Source organism: Mandrillus leucophaeus, unplaced genomic scaffold (genome assembly GCF_000951045.1).
Source record: "Mandrillus leucophaeus isolate KB7577 unplaced genomic scaffold, Mleu.le_1.0 Scaffold721, whole genome shotgun sequence".
Classification (NCBI taxonomy): Eukaryota; Metazoa; Chordata; class Mammalia; order Primates; family Cercopithecidae; genus Mandrillus; species Mandrillus leucophaeus.
In genome coordinates, this window is record NW_012107820.1 from 335,064 (window position 1) to 356,168 (window position 21,105).

At 42.6% G+C, this 21,105-nt stretch overlaps 1 protein-coding gene across 1 annotated transcript; it reads left to right on the plus strand.

The window, feature by feature from the left end:
• Positions 1–13,318: 13,318 nt before the first annotated feature.
• IFIT1B (interferon-induced protein with tetratricopeptide repeats 1B) lies at positions 13,319–20,462 on the plus strand. Its single transcript, XM_011965361.1, has 2 exons — positions 13,319–13,386; positions 18,576–20,462. The coding sequence occupies exons 1-2, from the start codon at positions 13,382–13,384 to the stop codon at positions 19,993–19,995; spliced, it is 1,425 nt and encodes a 474-aa protein (XP_011820751.1). The 5' UTR covers positions 13,319–13,381; the 3' UTR covers positions 19,996–20,462.
• The last annotated feature ends 643 nt before the right edge of the window (positions 20,463–21,105 follow it).

Genomic DNA, 21,105 nt, shown 5'->3' on the forward strand with positions numbered 1-21,105 from the left:
ATGTTAATCCTAGTGCTACACATGGGGTTGACCAGGAAACCAGGTTGACCTGCCCAGGGCCTTAACAGCCAGCTTGCGCAAGAGGCTTGTGAGCAAAATGCTTGAGTGTGTCCAGAGCTTTCTGACCTGAAGGGCCTCAGGGAGAACTTCTAAGTTATGCTGGACTGAAGCCCTCATCAAGCTGCCCCTATTCCCAGAGGCTCAAGACCATGGCAAAGTGGGCTGCTCCTCCCAGAAATGCCAAAAATTGACAAAAGGGGAGCTCACATGGGAAAACACCTGTCACTTACTTGTTGATGGGCATCTTCCTCTGACCCATCCCCACCGTGGGCCTGGATCTCCTCTCTCTCTCTCTCTCTCTCTCACACACACACACACACACACACAATAATAATGTTAACCCTAATGCTACTGACTAATTTCTATATTCTGCTTGGTAATTAGCTCACTCTGCCTTGATCTCTTATTGTGTTACTTCAGCATTCTCACTATAGTTCTATATCTAGGAATGATTATAACTATCACTGGGTCATTTTGCAAATGAAGTATTTGGAAATTGAAGTTACTTACTTCAAATCACACATGTACTAATTGGGGCAGAATTGTGTTGTTAACCAGGTTCCCTGACTCTCTGCTTCCTAATCATAAAACATATGAGAATTAACTGTCTTACTGCCCTTTGTTTGCTCAGTTTTTAAAAGAAATGGGAACTTGGAGGATTTTATGTGCCTAGCATCTATTGAGAGAGTAACAACTACTGTTTAATAACATTTCACCCCAGAATGTGCCTGTGGCTTACAATCTAGAAAGGAAAAGATGGCCCATGTCAGGGAGGACAAACCCATAATCAACACAAAAGAAAAATCTCTCCTGCTTGTCGCCAAGGCATTATTGTTCAGATTATTCATTAGCCAAAGGGACAAGGGAGGAGAATGAAACCGAGTCTACATTTGACTCACCAAGATAAGGGTCCTGGCAAGGGACACATATACTCACAGAAAAGGGCACTCTTTTCTAATTTGCACAAGCACCACAGAGACTAGAGGTGGTGCATGTGAGGCTAAGAGTGATAGTTTAAAAAGAACTGGATTTTTAGTAGAGACCAGTTTTCTCCATGTTGGTCACGCTGGTCTCAAACTCCCAACCTCAGGTGATCCACCTGCCTCGTCCTCCCCAAACGCTAGGATCACAGGCATGAGCCACTGCACCTGGCTCGTTCCCCATCAAACATGGGGATTTCCTAAGGTCACAGCAGTCAATTCAAATGATCTTTCCTACTTCAATGTTTTCTCTGTGTATTAATTTCCTAGGGCTGCCATAACATAGTACCACAAATTGGGTGGCTTAAAACAACAGAAATTTGTTCTCTCTCAGTTTTGGAGCCCAAAAGTCTAAAATCAAGGTATCAGCAGAGCCACACTCCGTTTGAAACTCCCCAAAGAATCCTTCCTTGCCTCCTCTTAGGTGCCATGCTCTCTCTTAACATGGCATCCTTCCTTGTGTTTTTATGTCTTCCCTCTGTGTGTGTCTGACTCTGTGTCTCATTTCCTCTCCTTATAAGGACATCGGTCACATTGGGTTAACCTCCTCCTAATGCGCTCATCTTAACTTGATTATATCTGCAAAGACCCTGTTTCCAAATAAGGTCACATTCACAGCTACTGAGGGCCAGGACTTCAGAGCATCTTTTTGGTGGACACAGTTCAACCGAAAAGACCCTCCAAAATGTCATAGATAGGACTGGACATAAAAGAGTAGTTGGCTCAAAAGCTGCTCCTAACCAATTCTCTTTTGGCATGTTGATGACTCTAAGAAATAATTCTTTGTAAGAAAAAGGAGAAGACCATGCCTGATACTGAGTTTATTCAGAAAAGTCACTTTGCCCCATCCTACCGTCTTGTTTTAGGGGGAAGAATAAAACTAGAAATATTTATTTCACTATTTCAGCCTTGGGGAAAGAAGCAGTTGTTTTCATATTTTAATGGACCAAATTGGAAACCTAGAGAAAAGTGAGAAAGAGCTTCTCCTTGCCCTAGTTCATTTCTCCTGACAGCATTATTGCTTTTTGATACATGTGATCTGCTATGAAATCCTGAGAAACGTAAGTGTCATATAGCATTGAGGAATTCAAAACTGCATTAGTTTTCAAACTAATCTAAGTCACTGGCAGATTTAATCCCTTTCAGCTGATATTCAAGCAGACAAAATGCATTTACTGATATCACAATGTTGATAATTTTTAACTAAGGCTTCCCAGCCTAGTATGGCTTCTCCTTAGGATGTTGTAGGGGCAACACCAAACACCTGGCAATATGGAATGACGTTGACAATGTTAAACTTTATCTAAGCCCTATGCTCCTGGAAAATAACTATGGGGAAAAAAAAGTCCACTCCCCACCCTGCACCTGCCTTTTTTTTTTTGAGACAGGATCTCACTGTGTCACTCTGGCTGGAGGGCAGTGATATGATCATAGCTCACACTGCAGCCTCAACATCCTGGGCTCAAGCAATCCTCCCACCTCAGCCTCCCTGGGTAGCTGGGACAACAGGTGTGTGCCACCATGCCCAGATAAATTTTTTTTCATTTTTTGGCGAGCTAGAGTTTTGCCATGTTGCCCAGGCAGATCTTGAACTCCTAAGCTCAAGCTATCCGCCCACCTTGGCCTCCCAAAGTACTAGGATTACAGGTATGAGCCACTGTGTCCAACTATTTAACAATGTTTCTACCTATCTTTTCATTAGATAGCATTCCATTTCCATCAGAAAATCACGCAAATACTTCCTGCTTATTTTCACAGTAGAAATGCTGATTATCATAGAGTCAAGAATAGGCTTGAGCAGTTGAGATGTCATTTTACATGGGGGCTGCTGATTGAAGCCCCTGAAATTCCTGATTTAGAAAACAGGGTCTTGAAAGATATTCAGTTCGTGGACACAAAATACAGTGTGGGAATACACAACCTACTTCTCATTCTTGTAAACAAGATGGCTATAGTTTTCCATTACTGGCTCATCTAGGCATATAGAAACCAAAGGACATATTGTTCCTTCTTGGTTAAAAGTTACATAGAAAATTTACTACAAGTTAGATTGCATTATTTACAGAAATTGACTAACAGGCAAGTTCATTTGCATAAATCTGAAGGGGAGATATTGAATCTCATTGTGCTCCTTCACACCTTCCCCTGGTGCTGGAAACCAAAGCTGGTTTCCCTAGTAACCAGCACCTATTATGTATGAGAGAACTGTGAATGTGAGTTTTGAGTGTTTGTGTGTGTATTTGGGTAATTACTGCTAACTGAGGTTTTCAATACAGCATGAATTTTACTTGTGCCAGAAACAGAAACTTTTTTTTTTCAGAGACAGGGCCTCGCTGTGTCACCAAAGCTGAACTGCAGTGGCATGATCATAGCTCAAGGCAGCCTCAAACTCTTAGGCTCAAGCAATCGTTCCACCTCAGCCTTCCAATTAGCTAGGACTACAGGTGTGCACCACCATGCCTGGCTGATTTTTCTTTTATTTTTTGTAGAGTTAGGTCTCACTATGTTGCCCAGGCTAGTCTCAAACTCCTGGCCTCAAGCAATCCTCCTGCCTTGGCCTGTCAAAGCTCTGGGAAGAAACTATTAAACAAAGTTGATTTTGAAGTGTCGTCAATTGACTCTCTTGATGTTGGGCTGCATAAGAGTGCTTCCTATGGGGCACAAGACCTGGAGGAAAGGAGGGAAGAATGAAAATAGTGTGGTAAACTTGTGAATTCATATTCCACTAGCACAGAGCTATTAAGAAATCTTCCCCAGTGATCCTATCGTAAACTCTGGCTACACTTCTATCTATAATCCATATGCACCACATCTCACAAGCCTTTGGTTACATTCCATTTGTGTGTTAGGCCTAAATTATGATAGCTTTAGCCCAAACAGATCAGAATACCAGAAAGGGTCCCCAGCTCTCTCAAACATTCCAAAGAGGACTTCCACAAACATGCTCAGCAGATAATCATCACCTTCTTCCTCTCCAGCCCCTCCGGACACCAACTCCACTCACTGTTCTACTGATGGATTTCATGGGCTTACTGCTCTCTTGGGACCATTGTCTTAAGTGGGTTATAGAAAATATACACATATTTAATGTTTGTTTTAAAATGTACTTATTGAGCTCTCAATGTGTGTAAGATATAAACATGGTGAAAAAAAGAAAATTAAAATTAAGATGGTGAGAGAAAAAAGGAATAGCCAGGTCTAACACATCAGGTAAGTTGTCCACTTTTCCTGCTCTGGCCCTGGCTTGGTGCTAATTATAACTCAGGTTCAAGTTGCTAAGGATGGAGAAAAAAATTTGGAGGAATCCAAAGCAGATAGAGAAAGATATGCCCCCAGAGCATCACTTTAACTACCCACAAACATATAAACTTACACACACATACAAACTCACACACTCACAAACACAAACACAAAACTCACACACACACACACACACACACACACACACACACGGTTAGAAGGTATCTGAATCTGCTTTTCCCAGCTCTGGAATTCTTTGGAGCTGCCAGGTGTCTACCACAGGGATTGGATTATATTCCTTAAGCTCAATGTCAGTCTTTTTCCATGGGCAGTGCTGACTCCACAGCCTTCTCCACAGCCTACGGCAAAGGAAATAACTCCTTAGAATGACACGTACATACAAGAGAAGCATTTTACTTGTACATTCTTCTTGTACATACAAAAGAAGCATTCACTCCAAGCTCAGGGAAGAGAAACTCATCTCCTGCCTTTCTGGGGCCCCAGAATGTCTCTTAAGTGCCCTTCCAACTAGTGCTTGGTAAACAGGACACTGGGCTGAGGAAACCACTGACCACAGGCCACGTCTTCCCTCTGCAAGCTTCTAGATTCAATTGCCAGGCTGGGCTCCTGGACTGTGCCTATTCTATTGTACAATGATTAAGAGTCATCTCTGTGCCGTTTCACTTCAGGCAGCTGAGGAGGGGATGGCAGTGAGCAACCAAGAAGTGGTTTCTCTCAACTCTGGGAACCAAGCCATTGAGCTAAGTTCTGAAAACTGGTATGTTGGAGTTATCTTTATCAAGAAACTTCAAAAAGTTCATGAAAAAGCTGAAGGAGGGAGATTAATGAAGAGAGTCATAAAGGAATATTCTATGGACAACAGATAATATTTTTCAATGAGTTTTTCCTAAATAGAACTGTTTCCTATATAGAGGTACTTGCACCCTCTACTACCTTCAGCTGCTACTTCTCAGCAAATTATGCCCTGAATATAAAGTCTTCCTTAGATATAGCACACAAATCTTTTGAGTTTTTTAAAAAGGAGATTCATCAGGATATATGGATGGAAGGAAAGGCAGAGAGAATGGCATTCCTAGTCTCCTCTGAAGCAGGGATGCATACTATATTCCCCACATATAGCCAAAGATCACTGTGCCCAGAACATGTAGGAAGTTTCTTAATGAACTACATTAAAGCTGTAAAAGCTGCAGCTCAAGAAACTGGTACGTGCTACCTAAGGCATGTGCTGCTTCCATCAGGTGTGTGGGGGAACCCCAAGCATCTGATACTGAGGACTTTTACATAGAGCTGGGAGGTCTGATATGAAGCCATTACGCAGCTATTTCAATTTCTATTTAAATTAATTAAAATAAAATCTAAAACTCAGTTCTTCAGATGCACTAGTTACACTTGCAGTGCTCAATAGTAACATATAGCAAGTGGTGGCACAGACTTAGAATGTTTTTTTTTTCTTTAGACAGGATCTGTCTCTGTTGCCCAGACTGGAGTGCTGCAACACAGTCATGGCTCACTGCAGCCTGAAACTCCTGAGCTCACGCAATCCTCCTGCCTCAGCCTTCCAACTAACTAGGACTACAGGCTCACACCACCACATCAGGCTAAGTTTTCTTTATTATTATTATTTTTTGTAGAGACAGGGTCTCTCCATGTTGCCCAGGCTGGTCTCAAACTCCCACGCTCAAGTGATCTTCCCAACGTGGCCTTGCAAAGTGCTGGGATTACAGGTGTGAGCCACCCAACCTGGCCTAAACAATTTTTAACATTGCAGAAAGTCCTTTTGGAACTAATGTAGGGTTTTTCAATCTAAGCACTATTGTCATTTGGGGCCAGATAACTCTTTGCTGTGAGGGGCTGTTCTGTACATTATAGGATGTTTGGCATCAGCAATGACCTCTACCCAGTGGATGTCAGTAGCACCCACATCTCCAGTTGTGATAATCCAAAGTGTCTCCAGGGGCCAGGTGTGGTGGCTTATGCCTGTAATCCAGCACTTTGAGAGGCTGAGGCAGGCAGGTCACCTGAGGTCAGGAGTTCAAAACCAGCCTGGCCAATATGGTGAAACCCCATTTCTACTCAAAAAGTACAAAAATTAGCTGGGCATGCTGGCGGGCATCTGTACTCCCAGCTATTCGGGAGGCTGAGACAGGAGAATTGCTTGAATCCAGGAGGCAGAGACTGCAGGGAGCCAAGATCGTACCACTGCACTCCAGCCTGGGTGACAGAGCCAGATTTCGTCTCAAAAAAAAAAAAAAAAAAAGTGTCTCCAGGTATCACCAATGCCCCCAGGGGCAAAATTGCCCCCATTTGAGAACTGTTCATTTAAAGCAATAATCAGCCCAAGTAGGGAGTGGCCAGATCCCACCAAAAGGAGATATCACAGAACTCACACAGACAGCCTGGTTAGCTTGGTGGGTAAGAGTATCTAATGAAAGACCAGGCACTCCTACATCATGTTGCACTGCCACTTCACGATCTTAATGCATACGGCTTAAGACATATGGGTGAATAAGGCTAAGCTTGTGGCCTGCTTACAGATGGGGAATCTTGATAATTCCATGACTCTCCATGTTAGTTCACATCAGAACTATGACTCTTTATTTACCTTAAGACTGGAGATCAATAACATGATCCAAAATGTCTTCTAGGGGCCTCACAAAGTAGTGTTTCTTTTCTCTGTGCTTACACAGCATCAGAACTGTACATGTTTTAGTACAATAAAATCAAATATGTTCTAATCTGTCTCTGTCTCCCACAAGATAGCAAACCACTATCGATGGAGGAGAAGAAGGGGCATCTCCATCATTTTCCCAACTGGTGTTCTCAGAATGCCAGGCATATCACAGGTGAGCATTACTGGTTTGCTGAACTTTTGAACTGACGAGAAGCCCCTGACAATGGATGCTGCTTTGGAGGCTTGTGAGTACTACTTATGAAGATCACCTACCATCTGACCAATTATTTGTACTGTTGGAAACTTAAAACATCTTTGGAATTCTCAGAGCTATAAGAATAACATGGGTGTTGATCTCTGTTCTTTTTAGCCCATCTAATTTAAGATTCTAAATTTTGGTTGCACAGAGTGCTACGTAGCCAAAGAACAAAATCATGTTCTTTGCAGCAACATGGATGGAGCTGAAGGCCATTATCCTAAGCCAACTAACACAGGAACAGAAAATAAAATACTACATGTTCTCACTTGCCAGTGGGAGCTAAACACTGAGTACATATGGACACAAAGAAGAGAACAACACAAATATGGGACCTACTTGAGGGTAGATGGTAGGAGGAAGCCCCTCTAAGAGGCCCCTATCACATAAAACTTCCTGTCTCCAGTGTACCAATTTGTGTAGTCAGCAGGCAGTTTCACTGTTGCACATTCCTTCTTATCTGCTTTTGCAGGAGTACCATGACTTGACATACAAGAACAGTTTTATGGTCCCGGACCAAAGCCTTTCCCCTAGTGTGTGCAGCCAGCATCGTTGCACACTGCAAGAGTAGCCACGGGGCCCCTTTGGGGTCAGGCCTGCTCACGGACTAGACAGTCTTGGGATTATTCTCCCAGTAGGGGAGACAACAGGATTAGGATTTTGCCAAACACTTCAGGTTAAAGACCAAAAGTTAACCAAGGAAGTTCTTCATGAACCTCAGGAAGAGATAAATATCCAATTCTCTGTTATTTCAAAGCAACCAATGTGTACTGCTTTTATTAAAAGCAAATTAAGTGCTTATCATTCTGTCTCCTGCTACATGACAGGTCACTTGAGAAGAGGAAACATGTCCTATGGGTCCCAACAGAGTACCTGGCCTGTACCTAATGATAATTCATAGCTTGCTGATTTTGGAAATCAACAAGGAGCTTAGAGCAATGAAGGCTGCCTTGACCATGCTAACAATATGTTTGGATCACAGGTTCCTTAAACCTTTTTGGTTTTCCCAGAACCACGGGAATGGCACAACTGTTAGAACTTGTTTTTTCAGCTCAATTTATAATCCTAAATTTCAGTTACATCTAGAAAACATCTTCACCTCTTCTCATTTCCTTTATAGGCATGGACTTTTCAAGTCCCAAGATACTTCAGACAGTCTAAAAACAACTTGCTTTCCAGGCACCTGAGGACTTTTCCAACAGACATTATAGGATCTGTGAAATATCTTGAGTCTAGTTCAGTGATGTCAGTGTTTCCTACAATTTATATAGACAACTCCAAGTGAATGAATGTTTGACATGTAAAATAATGAAAGCACAGAAATTCGGTTAGAACTGGAACACGTGGGAGTCAGCCAGAAAAGTAAATCAGAGTAGCCCAAAGATAGCCATCAAGACCCCTGAAGTGGTATGAAGACTACCAGGACTTTCAGAGCAGAGAAGTTCCTAGTAGCTGAGCATTTTCTCAGTGGATACGATTGGTGCAAGTTTGCAAACATGAGTAGTCTCAAAAGCAAACATCAGACACTCTCTGTAGAGGTCAATGCACTTTGACCTACATCCTTTCTGGTATTGCATGGATTATCAAGGTACACATGGGGAAACCAAAGCATAGAAGAATAAAGTTCTAGACTCAGAGTCTCATAGAAAGATAGGTATCTATTAGGAATGAGTCCCTGATCCAAAGCATTTCGACCTGAAAGGGATCCAGGGATCATTTGGAAAAGTATCTATCAAACTTTAATGTACCAACAAATCATCTGGCCATGCTAAAAGGCAAGTTCTCATTCAGGAGATCTGTGGAGGGGCCTGATATTCTGCATTTCTAGGCTTTTAGTAGATGATGATGCCACTGTAACAGACCATATCCTGAGTGGCAAAAATCTAGTCTAGTGGTTTTAAACCACGCACAAAAAAATCACTTTGGGATTACTTTTTTCAGAAAACTTACTGATAATACTCATACCTGGGCTTCACTTCCAGAGATTCTGATTGATTGGGCTGGAGACTGGCTCAGGGATCTGCATTTTTAAAAGATTTCCAAGGAATTTTCTAGTTTGCAGCAAAGGTTGTAAAACACTGTTCAAGGCCAACCTTTTTCTACACCTGATGAAGAAACTCAGTGTTTAAGTGAAATCAAATTCACTCAGCCAATTAGTCGAGCACAGAACTGGTCCTGGAATGTTGATAGTGGTTAAGTTTTATTTCTTCCAATGCTTAAGTTTCACTTCTACAAGTAGGCATCCTGCCCATGAGAAATGAGTTTCCCGCTCTAGTTTCTATTGTTTTTTCTTATTTGTAGACGCTCTCTCTCTTTCTTACACAATGTGTTGTCTGTTTCCTTATTGTTGCTCTGTCCTGTGTGGTTCATGGCTGTGTTTATCCAAGGACACACTGGGCCAGATCCTGAATACCTAATCAGTTGAGCCAGAGCCTCACAGAACCAGGACTGCTGCCAAATTCAGTGACCACATGACAAACACTCACTCTGTTTCTCTGACACGCTGTTACTAAGCAATAATTTTATGCATGAAAATTCCAAAGTCATACTACTCTCAGTGTAAGCAGCTCTCCTAATGTTCATTTCAGTATTTGCTTATGTTTCTATCCGTTTTAGAGTTGAGTCAGGGCTAGTGCCTTACAGAAGATATTTGTATCTAAAAACACGATTGGCCTCCTAGAAGCTTCCCATATGATACAGAACTGGAGAGAGACAGAGAGCTGAGAGGAAATGAGTCCCATTCCAAAATCTATTCTCCCCCTACACAGGTCCATCCTCACTACGGAGGGATTGAATGCCTGCTGCCCAAGAGGTACTGCTGGGCTCTATGTGTAGATATGGCCAGGGTTCCCTGACCTGAGCCTGAGATGGGAAGATCTAGATTGTCCTGGCCTGAAGCTCAGAACAGGACACTCCTGTCTCAGCGGCTGCACAGTCAGACACGACATGAGACATCTCTCTCTCAGTGCCCACTGGGAAAAACTGCAGTGGGGGAAGGGCTCCAGCTGATGGTCAGCACAGACTGCACAGATAAAGGGACTTATCCCACACTGTGAAAGCAACACTCATAGTTACTGAATGCTGTTAAATGAGACATGCTTTCCATGCAATATCCCACTTCATCTCAACATAACCCCACGACAAAAGTCCTAGTGCTGTTCTGATTATATGGGTAAGTAAATGTGGCTTAGAAATGTGAACCAACTATCCCAAGATCACACATCCAGTAAGCAGCAAAGTCCGTTAATGACCCCAGGTGGTCTGATTCCAGGTGGCCTTCACTACTGAGCAACACCATCTTATGTGCACAAGGACAAGTAAAGGTAAAGGGTTTTAATATTTCTCATTATGCTCAAGCTGCAGAGCAAGCAAGGAAACCTCAGAAGAAAACATCCCATTGGCCCCAAGTATAGAATAATGGTTGTTCTATGATGGTGCGCTACTGTCTTGTACTCAGAGCACACAGCCCCAAAATAAACAAGATGGCAAATATCTGCGGGAAACTCCCTCCATCCGGTGATTCTGTCACCTGACAGGTGTAGAATGTAATGCCCTAGGTTTGCTGAACCCCAGATGAAACAATATTTGACTAACAATCATTCTTGCCTTTCAGCAAACTTGGTCTTCCACAGCAGGGCTATGTGGGCCTAGTTTCTTTTACCTCGTTCCCCTGAGTGGTTCTAACCTCCATTTCTGTGCTGTCATTATGCTTAGAGAAGTTTTCTTCCTACTTTTCTTACTAGAGTATACTCAAAGAATAAAATGGGAGTTCTCACTATTAAGTAATGTTGAGATTTGGTGGGTTTATGGAAGAATACATGGATCTAAATGATATCCTGTGCTTGTAAGATGTCAAGACGGGCCAGGTGCAGTGGCTCACACCTGTAATACCAGAACTTTGGGAGGCCAACACAGGTGCGTCACCTGAGGTCAGGAGTTCGAAACCAGGATGGACAACATGGTGAAACCCCATCTCTACTAAAAATACAAAAAAATTAGCTGGGTGTGGTGGTGCACGCCTGTAATGCCAGCTACTCTGGAGGCTGAGGCACAAGAATCGCTTGAACCTGGGAGGCAGAGGTTGCAGTGAGCAGAGATAGCGCCACTGTACTCCAGCCTGGGTGATACAGCGAGACTCCATCTTTAAAAAAAAAAAAAAAAAAAAAAAGATGTCAAGAGGTCCAGCACATTCTTCTAAGAACTTGTCTCATGTGAATGGAGAGGTGTGGTCTATCTCTCAAGTTGCCTAAATCCTTACTTGAATAGACATGGAGAAGGGTTTTTAATTCACATAGACAGATTATATACTATACTCTTTCTTAAGCATATTCTTTTCCTAAGATATCTGCTCTCATTTGAACTGTGAATGCATAAAATCTTATTTGATGCTCCTTTTCTGGGCAGTCCTTCTTGTCTATATAATTTTTGGCTTTAGAAAAGTCAGGAGCAGTAACTGGAGCAGTAACTCAGAAGATGCTGGAGCAGTAACTCAGAAGTTCCCTGAAAAGAAAGAGAAGAGCTGCCCCAGACATCTGAGAGCTGGCCTGGTGTTCTGTGCATGTAAACAATTTCAAAGAACATTATCAACATCAAACAAGGTCACCCTGTGACCATGATGGGTCAAGACAAAATACAAGGCCATTCTGTAATCATGTCTGAGTGCAGACAAAAATATGAATATTTTCCAACTGGATTCAAAAATAATCAAGCAGCCCCTTAAACTGGCCAATATGAGTGACTGCTGCTTCCTTTCAAATTACATCTATAGCCTTGGTCTAGTCTTCTCTTTTTCCAGATACAATTTAAGATACCCAATTATAGAATCATTTCTGCTTCTTGACAGCCTCCCGTCCCATGCCCATGACCACACCTTACCACATGGGATCCTGGGAAATATAGTCTAGTTACAGGCCCAGGACAAAGAAGAAACAGCACAGCCAGGCTACAGTTTCATTTGGCAATTATGAGAAGACAGTAATGAAGTTAATAACCCTACCTTGAAATATTCACTCAAAGGGAAATCGCTCTCAGTCTTTGCCCTTTTGCTTATCTTGGTGCACTACCCCTTACAAAACCAAGATCCAGAAACTTACAGGATGATGTTGTAACAATTCACAAGAGGAATTCAGAATAGCAGCTTTCAAAGTTTTCCTTTTTCCCTGCGAATTGTGTGGGCAATTACATCAGCCTTGGTATCATATAAATTTTTCATTAAACATGTGAATATTGTTTGATTGACTCTCTGATGGTTGTTACTTTGTAACAGATAATCTTCAAAGCAGTAGAAACAGAAGAAACATAAGGACAACTCAGAAGAACTATGTGAATTTGGATTTAGATTTTTAACCCCCATGACCCAATCACATTCTCTGACTATATTGCGTATGTTTCTCTACTGACCAGCTAAAATATTGTTTAAACCACTGATGGCGAACAGTAAAGATCATCAAAACAGTCAATACACTTGAGTAGGCTCCACTATAGTCAGGGTTTGCAGTAATGCAAATGCTACTGGAGGATGTAACCAGTATGGGACCTTTCTTACAGACCAATATCTCAAAATTGAGAAGGGGTTGTTTTGCCTAACACAGCCCCACAGAAGAAGACCTAACCATCTGCAACCTCATTCTTCCACAAATTGACAATGACTTTCTACAGTATTCTTTTAGGCACAAACCACTGACTCTGGTCTAAGGAGCTTCCATTGTAGAAGTCCCTGGAACCACCTGGCTGGATACATGTGATAGTAACAAGTTTGACAACAGAGTCTGACATGATTCACAAAAGTATACGTTCCTGTCTGCCACTGGTTTTTCCACAACGCTGAATGTCATCATAAGGTCCAGTTATCCTCTATCTCCTACACCACATTGACCCCAGCAAGGGAATTTGCATATCAAAACTGTTTCTCACACGCACATCCTCTTAGCTGCCAAAACTCAGCATGTATTTTGTAATCAAAGCAGAGACACCCCTCTCTCTGTGTGTCATTTTCACCCTGCCAATTCACTGGGCATCAAGGGTGTAAAAAACTGCCTGGATATATCTCCCATATATAAGCACCCAGCTTATCTGAGAAGCCCTAAAACTCTGTGGATAAACCTTGAAGGAGCCTCCAAGCCTGAACCAAAGCACTACTATCTTCACAGCATCATGAGGTAAAGGCTTTCTCTGCTTCACTGACCTTATTTCTGCACACTTTGAAATTCTAAAACTTTTCTAAAGGGCCAGTTTTTTGACAGGCCTTCTCCTAAGGGAGTTGTCCCACTGGTGGTTCTGACCCTGACCATGATAACTGAGAAGAGTTTAATAAGGGGGCTATTTAAGACGATATGGGCAAAGTTTAGGGAAATCAACAGGAGATGGTGCTTGTTGGTTGCAGGAGAGAGGGAGGAGGCGTGTTGTTTTACAACAGTGGTAACATGATAATCCTGGGCCTACACGAGCAAGAGGAGAGAACCAGACCCAAGGAGACTCTAAGCTATAGCTGTAGGGAGGGGCTTCTCAAGAGGTCTTTGGTGAAAAAATCACTGACAACCTCAAGCAGAGCACAGTGGGAGCTTAAGAATTAATACCATGACCTTCACCTCCTCCTGCAATTGAATATCTGGCTGGTGCTCCCCAGTGGGTCAACCCCAGAAGAAAGTAAAAAATAAAAGAGTTTTGGAGTTAATAAAGTCCAGAGTCAGCTTCCCAAGCACAGAGCATGGCGAAGAATGTAGGAAAGTAGATCCAGAGGGGCAAGATGAGAATATACGTACAGAGGCAAGTTTCCTAACTCCTGTTACAGAGCTCGCTTAGTAAGGGCACCTGACTTAGTAAGAGCAGCAATGCTCTTAAGGAAATAAACGAGAAAGAGTTTGGATATCTTATTTCCAAAGATGTCATTTCTGTAGCACTTTCTAATAGAGGGACGATTACCCAGGCAACACTTAAAGACTGTTCACCAGGGAACAGAGGCCTGAGTCTAGAGAGGAGACTGGCATGGGGACCAGTCAGGGCAAGAGCATTGAGATCCTTTTAGGCATCCAGGTGAGAAGAAGCAGCTATTTTTCTTTTTATTTGATAATTTGGTTAAATTCAGGTGGGAAAAAGAAGCTACTTTCAGAGATGGCTGTTTTTCTGTTGTTTGTTTTTGATACCAAGTCAAATTTTGTGATTACTGTGAAACTATGAAACTGTGATTACTATGAAATTTACTTTTCACTGAATTAACTGTTCTCAAAGTGTGGTCCCCTGACTAGCAGCATCAGCATCACCTGGGAAGGTAGTAGAAATGCAAATTCTCAGGTCCTACCCTAAACTTGCTGACTCAAAAACTCTAGGGTGGGGCCCATCAATTTGTGTGTTCTAAGTTTTCCAGGTGATCATGTTGCCTGCTAAAATTTGAAAAACCATTATACTAGATGTTAGAAAATAAGAAATTTTGTAGGCGTTGTGATATGTTTGTTCCACAAAATATATATTTCTTTTTTTCCTGCTGTATTTAGAACTAGTGACCTGCAGAAAATGTTTTCACTCAAAAGTATTCTGACCTGCTAGAGTTCTCCCATCTGATGCTGCAGTCAGTGGGAGAGGAAGAACTTACAGAAAAAGGGACTCCTCTTTTGAGATTCCTTTCTAGCAAACACATAGACCTGTCTTGAGAAGAAATTATAAGTGAAGGATTGCAAAAATATTCACCACAAGAGTACCCAAGTCTCTCTTTTTAATATAATGGGCCCCTGGTCATAAGATATTAGTTGTGACTGGGCATGGTGGCTCACACCTGTAATCCCAGGACTTTGGGAGGCCGAGGGGGGCAGATCACGAGGTCAGGAGATCAAGACCATCCTGACTAACATGGTGAAACCTCGCCTCTACTAAAAAATACAAAAAATTAGCCGGGTGTGGTGGCAGGCGCCTATAGTCTCAGTTACTCGGGAGGCTAAGGCGGGAGAATGGTGTGAACCTGGGAGGCAGAGCTTGAAGTGAGCCGAGATTGTGCCACTGCACTCCAGCCTGGGCAACAGAGTGAGACTCTGTCTCAAAGAAAAAAAAGGTGTTAGTTGTGTCTGCATCTGTGGAGTTGACAGAAAACAAGCCTTTCATTCCCCGCTGCTTTGGTAGCTAGTCTGTGTGAAAGGTTTTGCAATGGCCTGTGCCTATGTTTCTAGAAGCCACTGACCTGAGGTGGCCTAAGGGGAATCTGGACTATCCCAGACTGAATAATGCCCACATCAGAATACTCCTGATCCCACTGGTTCAGGGATAAAGGAGCAGATTGAGCTCCTCCTTCCATTCATGCTTATTGATCAAGACAGCTTAAGTGGAGCTTAAGTGGACAAGATCCAGGGAAATGCCTGACAAAATATGGTGATGAGTCCCTGTCTGCCACAGGCATACAGGGATTAGATCACTACATACATGCACGAACTCATTTTTTTTTTTTTTTTCAGATAGGGCCTCCCTCTGTCATTCAGTCTCGAGTGCAGTGGCATGATCACAGCTCACTGCAACCTCCACCTCCCCAGGCTCAGGTGATGCTCTCGCCGCAGCCCAAGTCACTGGGACTACTGGTGTGAATCACTAGGCCTGGCTAATTTTTGTATTTTTTTGAGAGACAGGGTTTCGCTGTGTTTGTTGCCCATGCTGGTCATGAACTTCTGGGCTTAAGCAATTCACCTCCCTTGAAATCTCAAAGTGTTGGGATTACAGGCATTAGCCACCACGCTGGGGCCTAATTTGATGATAATATGTATACTACTAATAACAGCACTTTCTGTATGCTCACCAGGTAAAAGGAGGACTTTAGGCTCTCAACGTTTCTATTTTAGAGAGTGAGGACACCTCTAGGGTGATAGTGTACTCCGTAGTCTTCCCAGGGCCCAAGTCAAGAAAATACATGTTGATGAACAACCACCTATAAGAAAGAGCAATAATTCTCTTCTGGAATTTGGCAGGGCAGCCTTATAAGGTTGTGTAAGTTGTGCACTTGAAATTCTACAATCTCAGTGAAAGACAAAAATCTAGTATACTTTTTTCCATCTATCAATGCAAGGCCATGATTAGATCACTCAGAGGAAGACTGATCTCTTTCTACTGCTCACAAATGTGCTGGGTGGGCCAGCAGCTGAGATGCTGAGATTGGGTACATATTTAGAAAGCTTGGAATGGCTTATCTTCAAATATTCCAGAAGCTCTAGAGTAATGGAAGCATGTGTGGATTATTTTCCCTGGGTAGTGTCTGTTCTCATCATAGCACAGGCCACAGTGGGCATGAGTGGAGGATTTGGGTCAAAAACTCCTGCTGATTCCATCTTCTATATGGGTGGTGACTATTTTCAGTGAGGATTCTTAAGCAGAATATTGATTTTACCTACTCCTGACCCCACTTCACCCAGCATATGTCCCACACACACACTTTCACACACAAGTTTCATTGGGTAATCTTCCTGGGCCACAGTTGGAAGGAAGATTTCTGAAACTCCTCATCTCAGCAGTCAACTACACAGTGCTATCATAAAGCAAGAAGAGACAGTACCAGGACTCTCATATTCCACAGACTCAAGGATGGAGAAGATGGCTTGGGATTGTGGGCAGGAATGCTCTCAAGGAAGGTCTAAGCATAGTAGGGAGTTTTTTAGGGGGAGACTCTGAGGGAAAAGCAAGGGCTGTATTGAGCTGCCAGCTGTGCTTGAAGCGGCAGTCATAAGCCTGAGTATTCTCTGCCCAACTTTGTAGTGCTATTTTCATTATCTTGTGAATCCTTTCCTTTCTTCCTTTCTTTCCTTTCCTTTCTTTTCTTTATTATTAATTTTTTTTCTGAGACAGAGTCTGGTTCTATTGCCCAGCCTGGAGTGCAGTGGCATGATCTCAGCTCACTGTAACCTCCACTTTCCAGATTCAAGCAATTCTTGTGCCTCAGTCTCCAGAGTAGTTGGGACTACAGACATGTGCCATGACACTGGCTAATTTTTTGTACTTTTAGTAGAGATGTAGAGATGAGTTTTCACCATGTTGCCCAGGCTAGTTTTGAACTCCTGAGCTCAGGCAATCCACCTACCTCAGCCTCCCAAAATGCTAGGATTACAGGTGTGAGCCACCACACCCGGCCATGAACTTTTTATTTCCCCTTATTTTCATAAAAGAATGTTTCATAGTCTATTTTTTTGTGATTGGATTGTGGTTATATTATATTATGGTTATATTGAGTCGGGATTCATATAAAAATAGTTTTTGCTATACGTTGCTATATAGAGAGTAAAAGAAAATTTCATAATGGTCCTCTCTGGGATCATTCCTTGGGCCTAATGGAGAGAAAATATGTCAAGTATAGACTATAAGGTAGGTAATTAGTTGAGAACACAGAAGCAAATATACTTACACGGGATGTGAGGACCACTTTTTCAACTATCAAGGACGAATGTCTTTTTCTTCCTTCATGTTCTTATAGGGAGACTAGGACTTCAGTTCCACTTCAGAGGAGCGTGAACTATTGGGGAAAAAAACCCTTCTGGTCCCATTGACCTCATATCATTCTCTCTTCCTCATGGGTGGCTGATGGATTACTCTAATTGTTGAGATTTTGGTAGCCTGTGCTCCTCTAGGCTTCACGGTTACCTGCCATCAGGAACACTGACTTACAAAAGTGGGACGTGCCACTTCTTCAAAGAGACACATCTTCCCTATGAAATGTTCATTCATGCCTCTCCTTTTGTCCCCATTAGTAAGGCTGCCATTGTGAGGTGATTCCACCCATTTGGAACCCCTCCATTTAGGATTGGTTGAGTAAGTTGACACAGGCAAAGGAGATAGGAAACCCTACCACGTTCTCCAACCTGGCTTGAGCATTCATGAAGTCCAGCATTTGAAACCGTATTCAGCTCTCATATTTTACTCAGAACCCTTCATGGGAGGAGAGAAAACCAAAATGTGTTTACGTGTTGAGAACATGAAAAAGACGAGTAAGGAACCCACCTTTCTGTGAACTCTCTCTCCACATTTCTTCTGACAGCATTAGTCATGCACTGCAAAGTCAGGAGGAAGCAGAAAGAAGATGGGTTTTGCAATCTTGAGGGTGGTGCTGAGATTATTTTGATGTTAGCAGAATTAACTTCTTTTGAGTTGACTTTTAGACTTCACGTAACCTATCTGTTGGCACTACAAGATGATTAGCGTTTCCCCATGGTTTTTATGTCAACCTGTTCTCTTTCCTAATGACATGACCATAGAACCCAGAGAGGCACCCGATAATGGAGGCAGGGATACTAGGACGGAGAATATTTGACTATTTGAAGTGCTGGCTTCATTTTCAGTGGACTGAACACTTTCCCAAAATGTAATAAATTCCTGCATATTTTTACAGTGAAGAATCTGAGGGAAAGCTTATCGAAGACAGCCTGATTCAGCTGAGATGTCACTTTACATGGAAGTTGTTAATTGAAGCCCCTGAAATTCCTGATTTAGAAAACAGGATCTGGGAAGAGATTCAGTTCCTGGATACCAAATACAATGGGGGAATACACAACCTACTAGCCTACGTGGAACACCTGAAAGGCCAGAATGAGGAAGCCCTGGTGACCTTGAAAAAGGCTGAAGACTTAATCCAGAAAGAACATGCCAACCAAGCAGATATGAGGAGTCTGGTGACCTGGGGCAACTTTGCCTGGGTGTATTACCACATGGGCAGACTGGCAGAAGCCCAGACTTACCTGGACAAGGTGGAGAACACTTGCAAGAAGTTTGCAAATCCTTCCTGCTATAGAATGGAGTGTCCAGAGATGGACTGTGAGGAAGGATGGGCCTTGGCGAAGTGTGGAGGTAAGAATTATGAACGGGCCAAGGCCTGCTTTGAAAAGGCTCTGGAAGGGGACCCTGAAAACCCTGAATTCAATACCGGGTATGCGATCACTGTCTATCGCCTGGATAACTTTAACATAGCAGCAGAGAGGAATGAGACATTTTCTCTGCACGTCCTAAAACGAGCTGTCAGGCTAAATCCAGATGATGTATATATTAGGGTTCTCCTTGCCCTGAAGCTTCAGGATGGAGGACAGGAAGCTGAAGGAGAAAAGTACATTGAAGAAGCTCTGACCAGTATGTCTTCACAGACCTACGTCTTTCGATATGCAGCCAAGTTTTATCGAAGAAAAGGGTCTGTGGATAAAGCTCTTGAGCTCTTAAAAATGGCCTTGGAGACAACACCCACTTCTGCCTTCCTGCATCACCAAATGGGGCTTTGCTACAAGGCACAAATGATCCAAATCAAGGAAGCTACACACTGGCAGCCTAGAGGGCAAGATAGGGAAACTGTGAACAGATTGGTTCGACTGGCTATATGCAAATTTGAAAAGACTATAATGTTAAAGCCCACATTTGAGATGGCCTATGTTGAGCTGGCTGAAATGTATGCAGAAATAGGCCACCACAGAAAGGCTGAGGAACATTTTCAGAAAGTGTTACGCATGAAGATCTTTGAAGATCAGCTAAAGCAAGAGATTCATTACCGCTACGGCTCTTTCCAAGAACACCATGGGAAATCTGAAGATAAAGCAATCACCCACTATTTAAAAGGTTTGAAAATAGAAAAAATGTCCCTTTCCAGGGAAAAACTTCTCAATGCTTTAGAGAAATTGGCTAAAAGATGTGTTCACCGGAATGTACGGGTTGTGGAAAGTGTCAGCCTCCTTGGGCTCATCCACAAATTGAAAGGAGAAGTAAGTGATGCCTTGCTGTGCTATGAGAGGGCTCTGAGGCTTGCTGCTGACCTGAACCCTATGTTTTAACACAGAGGTCACCATTATCCGTTTAATGGTCTTATAACTAAATAGAACAATTATGAAATTAAATAATGCAAACTTAAAGCTGTTGGAACTTTACCTTATTTTGAGGCTTGAGAGGAATGTGGCTGTGTGGCCTGAGTTATGTAGCATGCAACTGCAACTTCTGCTTTTTCCTGTAAATGATCAAGAAAGGCCTTGTGGCACCAGACACAAGACCCCCTGAAAGTATCATCCTTCCTGATGGAATGGTAAAGCAATCTTTCTTGGAATGTTGCCAGTAATAACTCATCAAATTGCTACAATGTATGTACCAACCTTATATGGAAAATGCTGCAACCCTGTTTACTGCCTGTGTAAGTTAAACCTTAACTTCCCCACTTTGGAATGCTAACTCCAATCATTAGGTGTCTGTGTTTCCTGAGTGGTTACCCTCAAGTTTTGTGCTCAAATAAACTCTATACTTAATCATAGTTTCTTAATCCCATTATTTGAGATTTAGACAACAGTCTTTCCCAACTGCTGTCTTCAAAAAATATAACCTGATGAAATACAAAATACTTTGGTATAACACATACTCTATTTCCTGGCCACCCCCTCATTCTTTTCTCTTCAATCCATGTAGGTGTGGCAGGAGCATCTATTCTTCCACAACACATCCCTGCATTCATTGACCAAGGCTTATTAATGCTGTTTTAGGCAACTACATCTGCTGGGACAATAAGAATCATTTTCCTTAAAATTTTGCCTTTAGAACGAGCAGTTTTCATCCTCAGTCTCCCAAACAAAGGAGACCTAAACATGGAAGGTTTCTATTCCATGTGGCCAGGGTCACTGACCTGCAACAAAACCTAAGAGCAAAACAAATGAGCAAAGACAAGAGTTAGAAAGGAGGGAATTTCAGGAGTTCTACAGCATTCTAGCTGGACTTCTATTTCCCAAGACCCTACTGTAGCCAAGACCTGCTGCTCAGTGAGCCAAGCCTAAAATCTTTTTTTTTTTTTTTTTTTGAGACGGAGTCTCGCTCTGTCGCCCAAGCAGGAGTGCAGTGGTGCGATCCTGGCTCACTGCAAGCTCCGCCTCCTGGGTTCACGCCATTCTCCTGCCTCAGCCTCC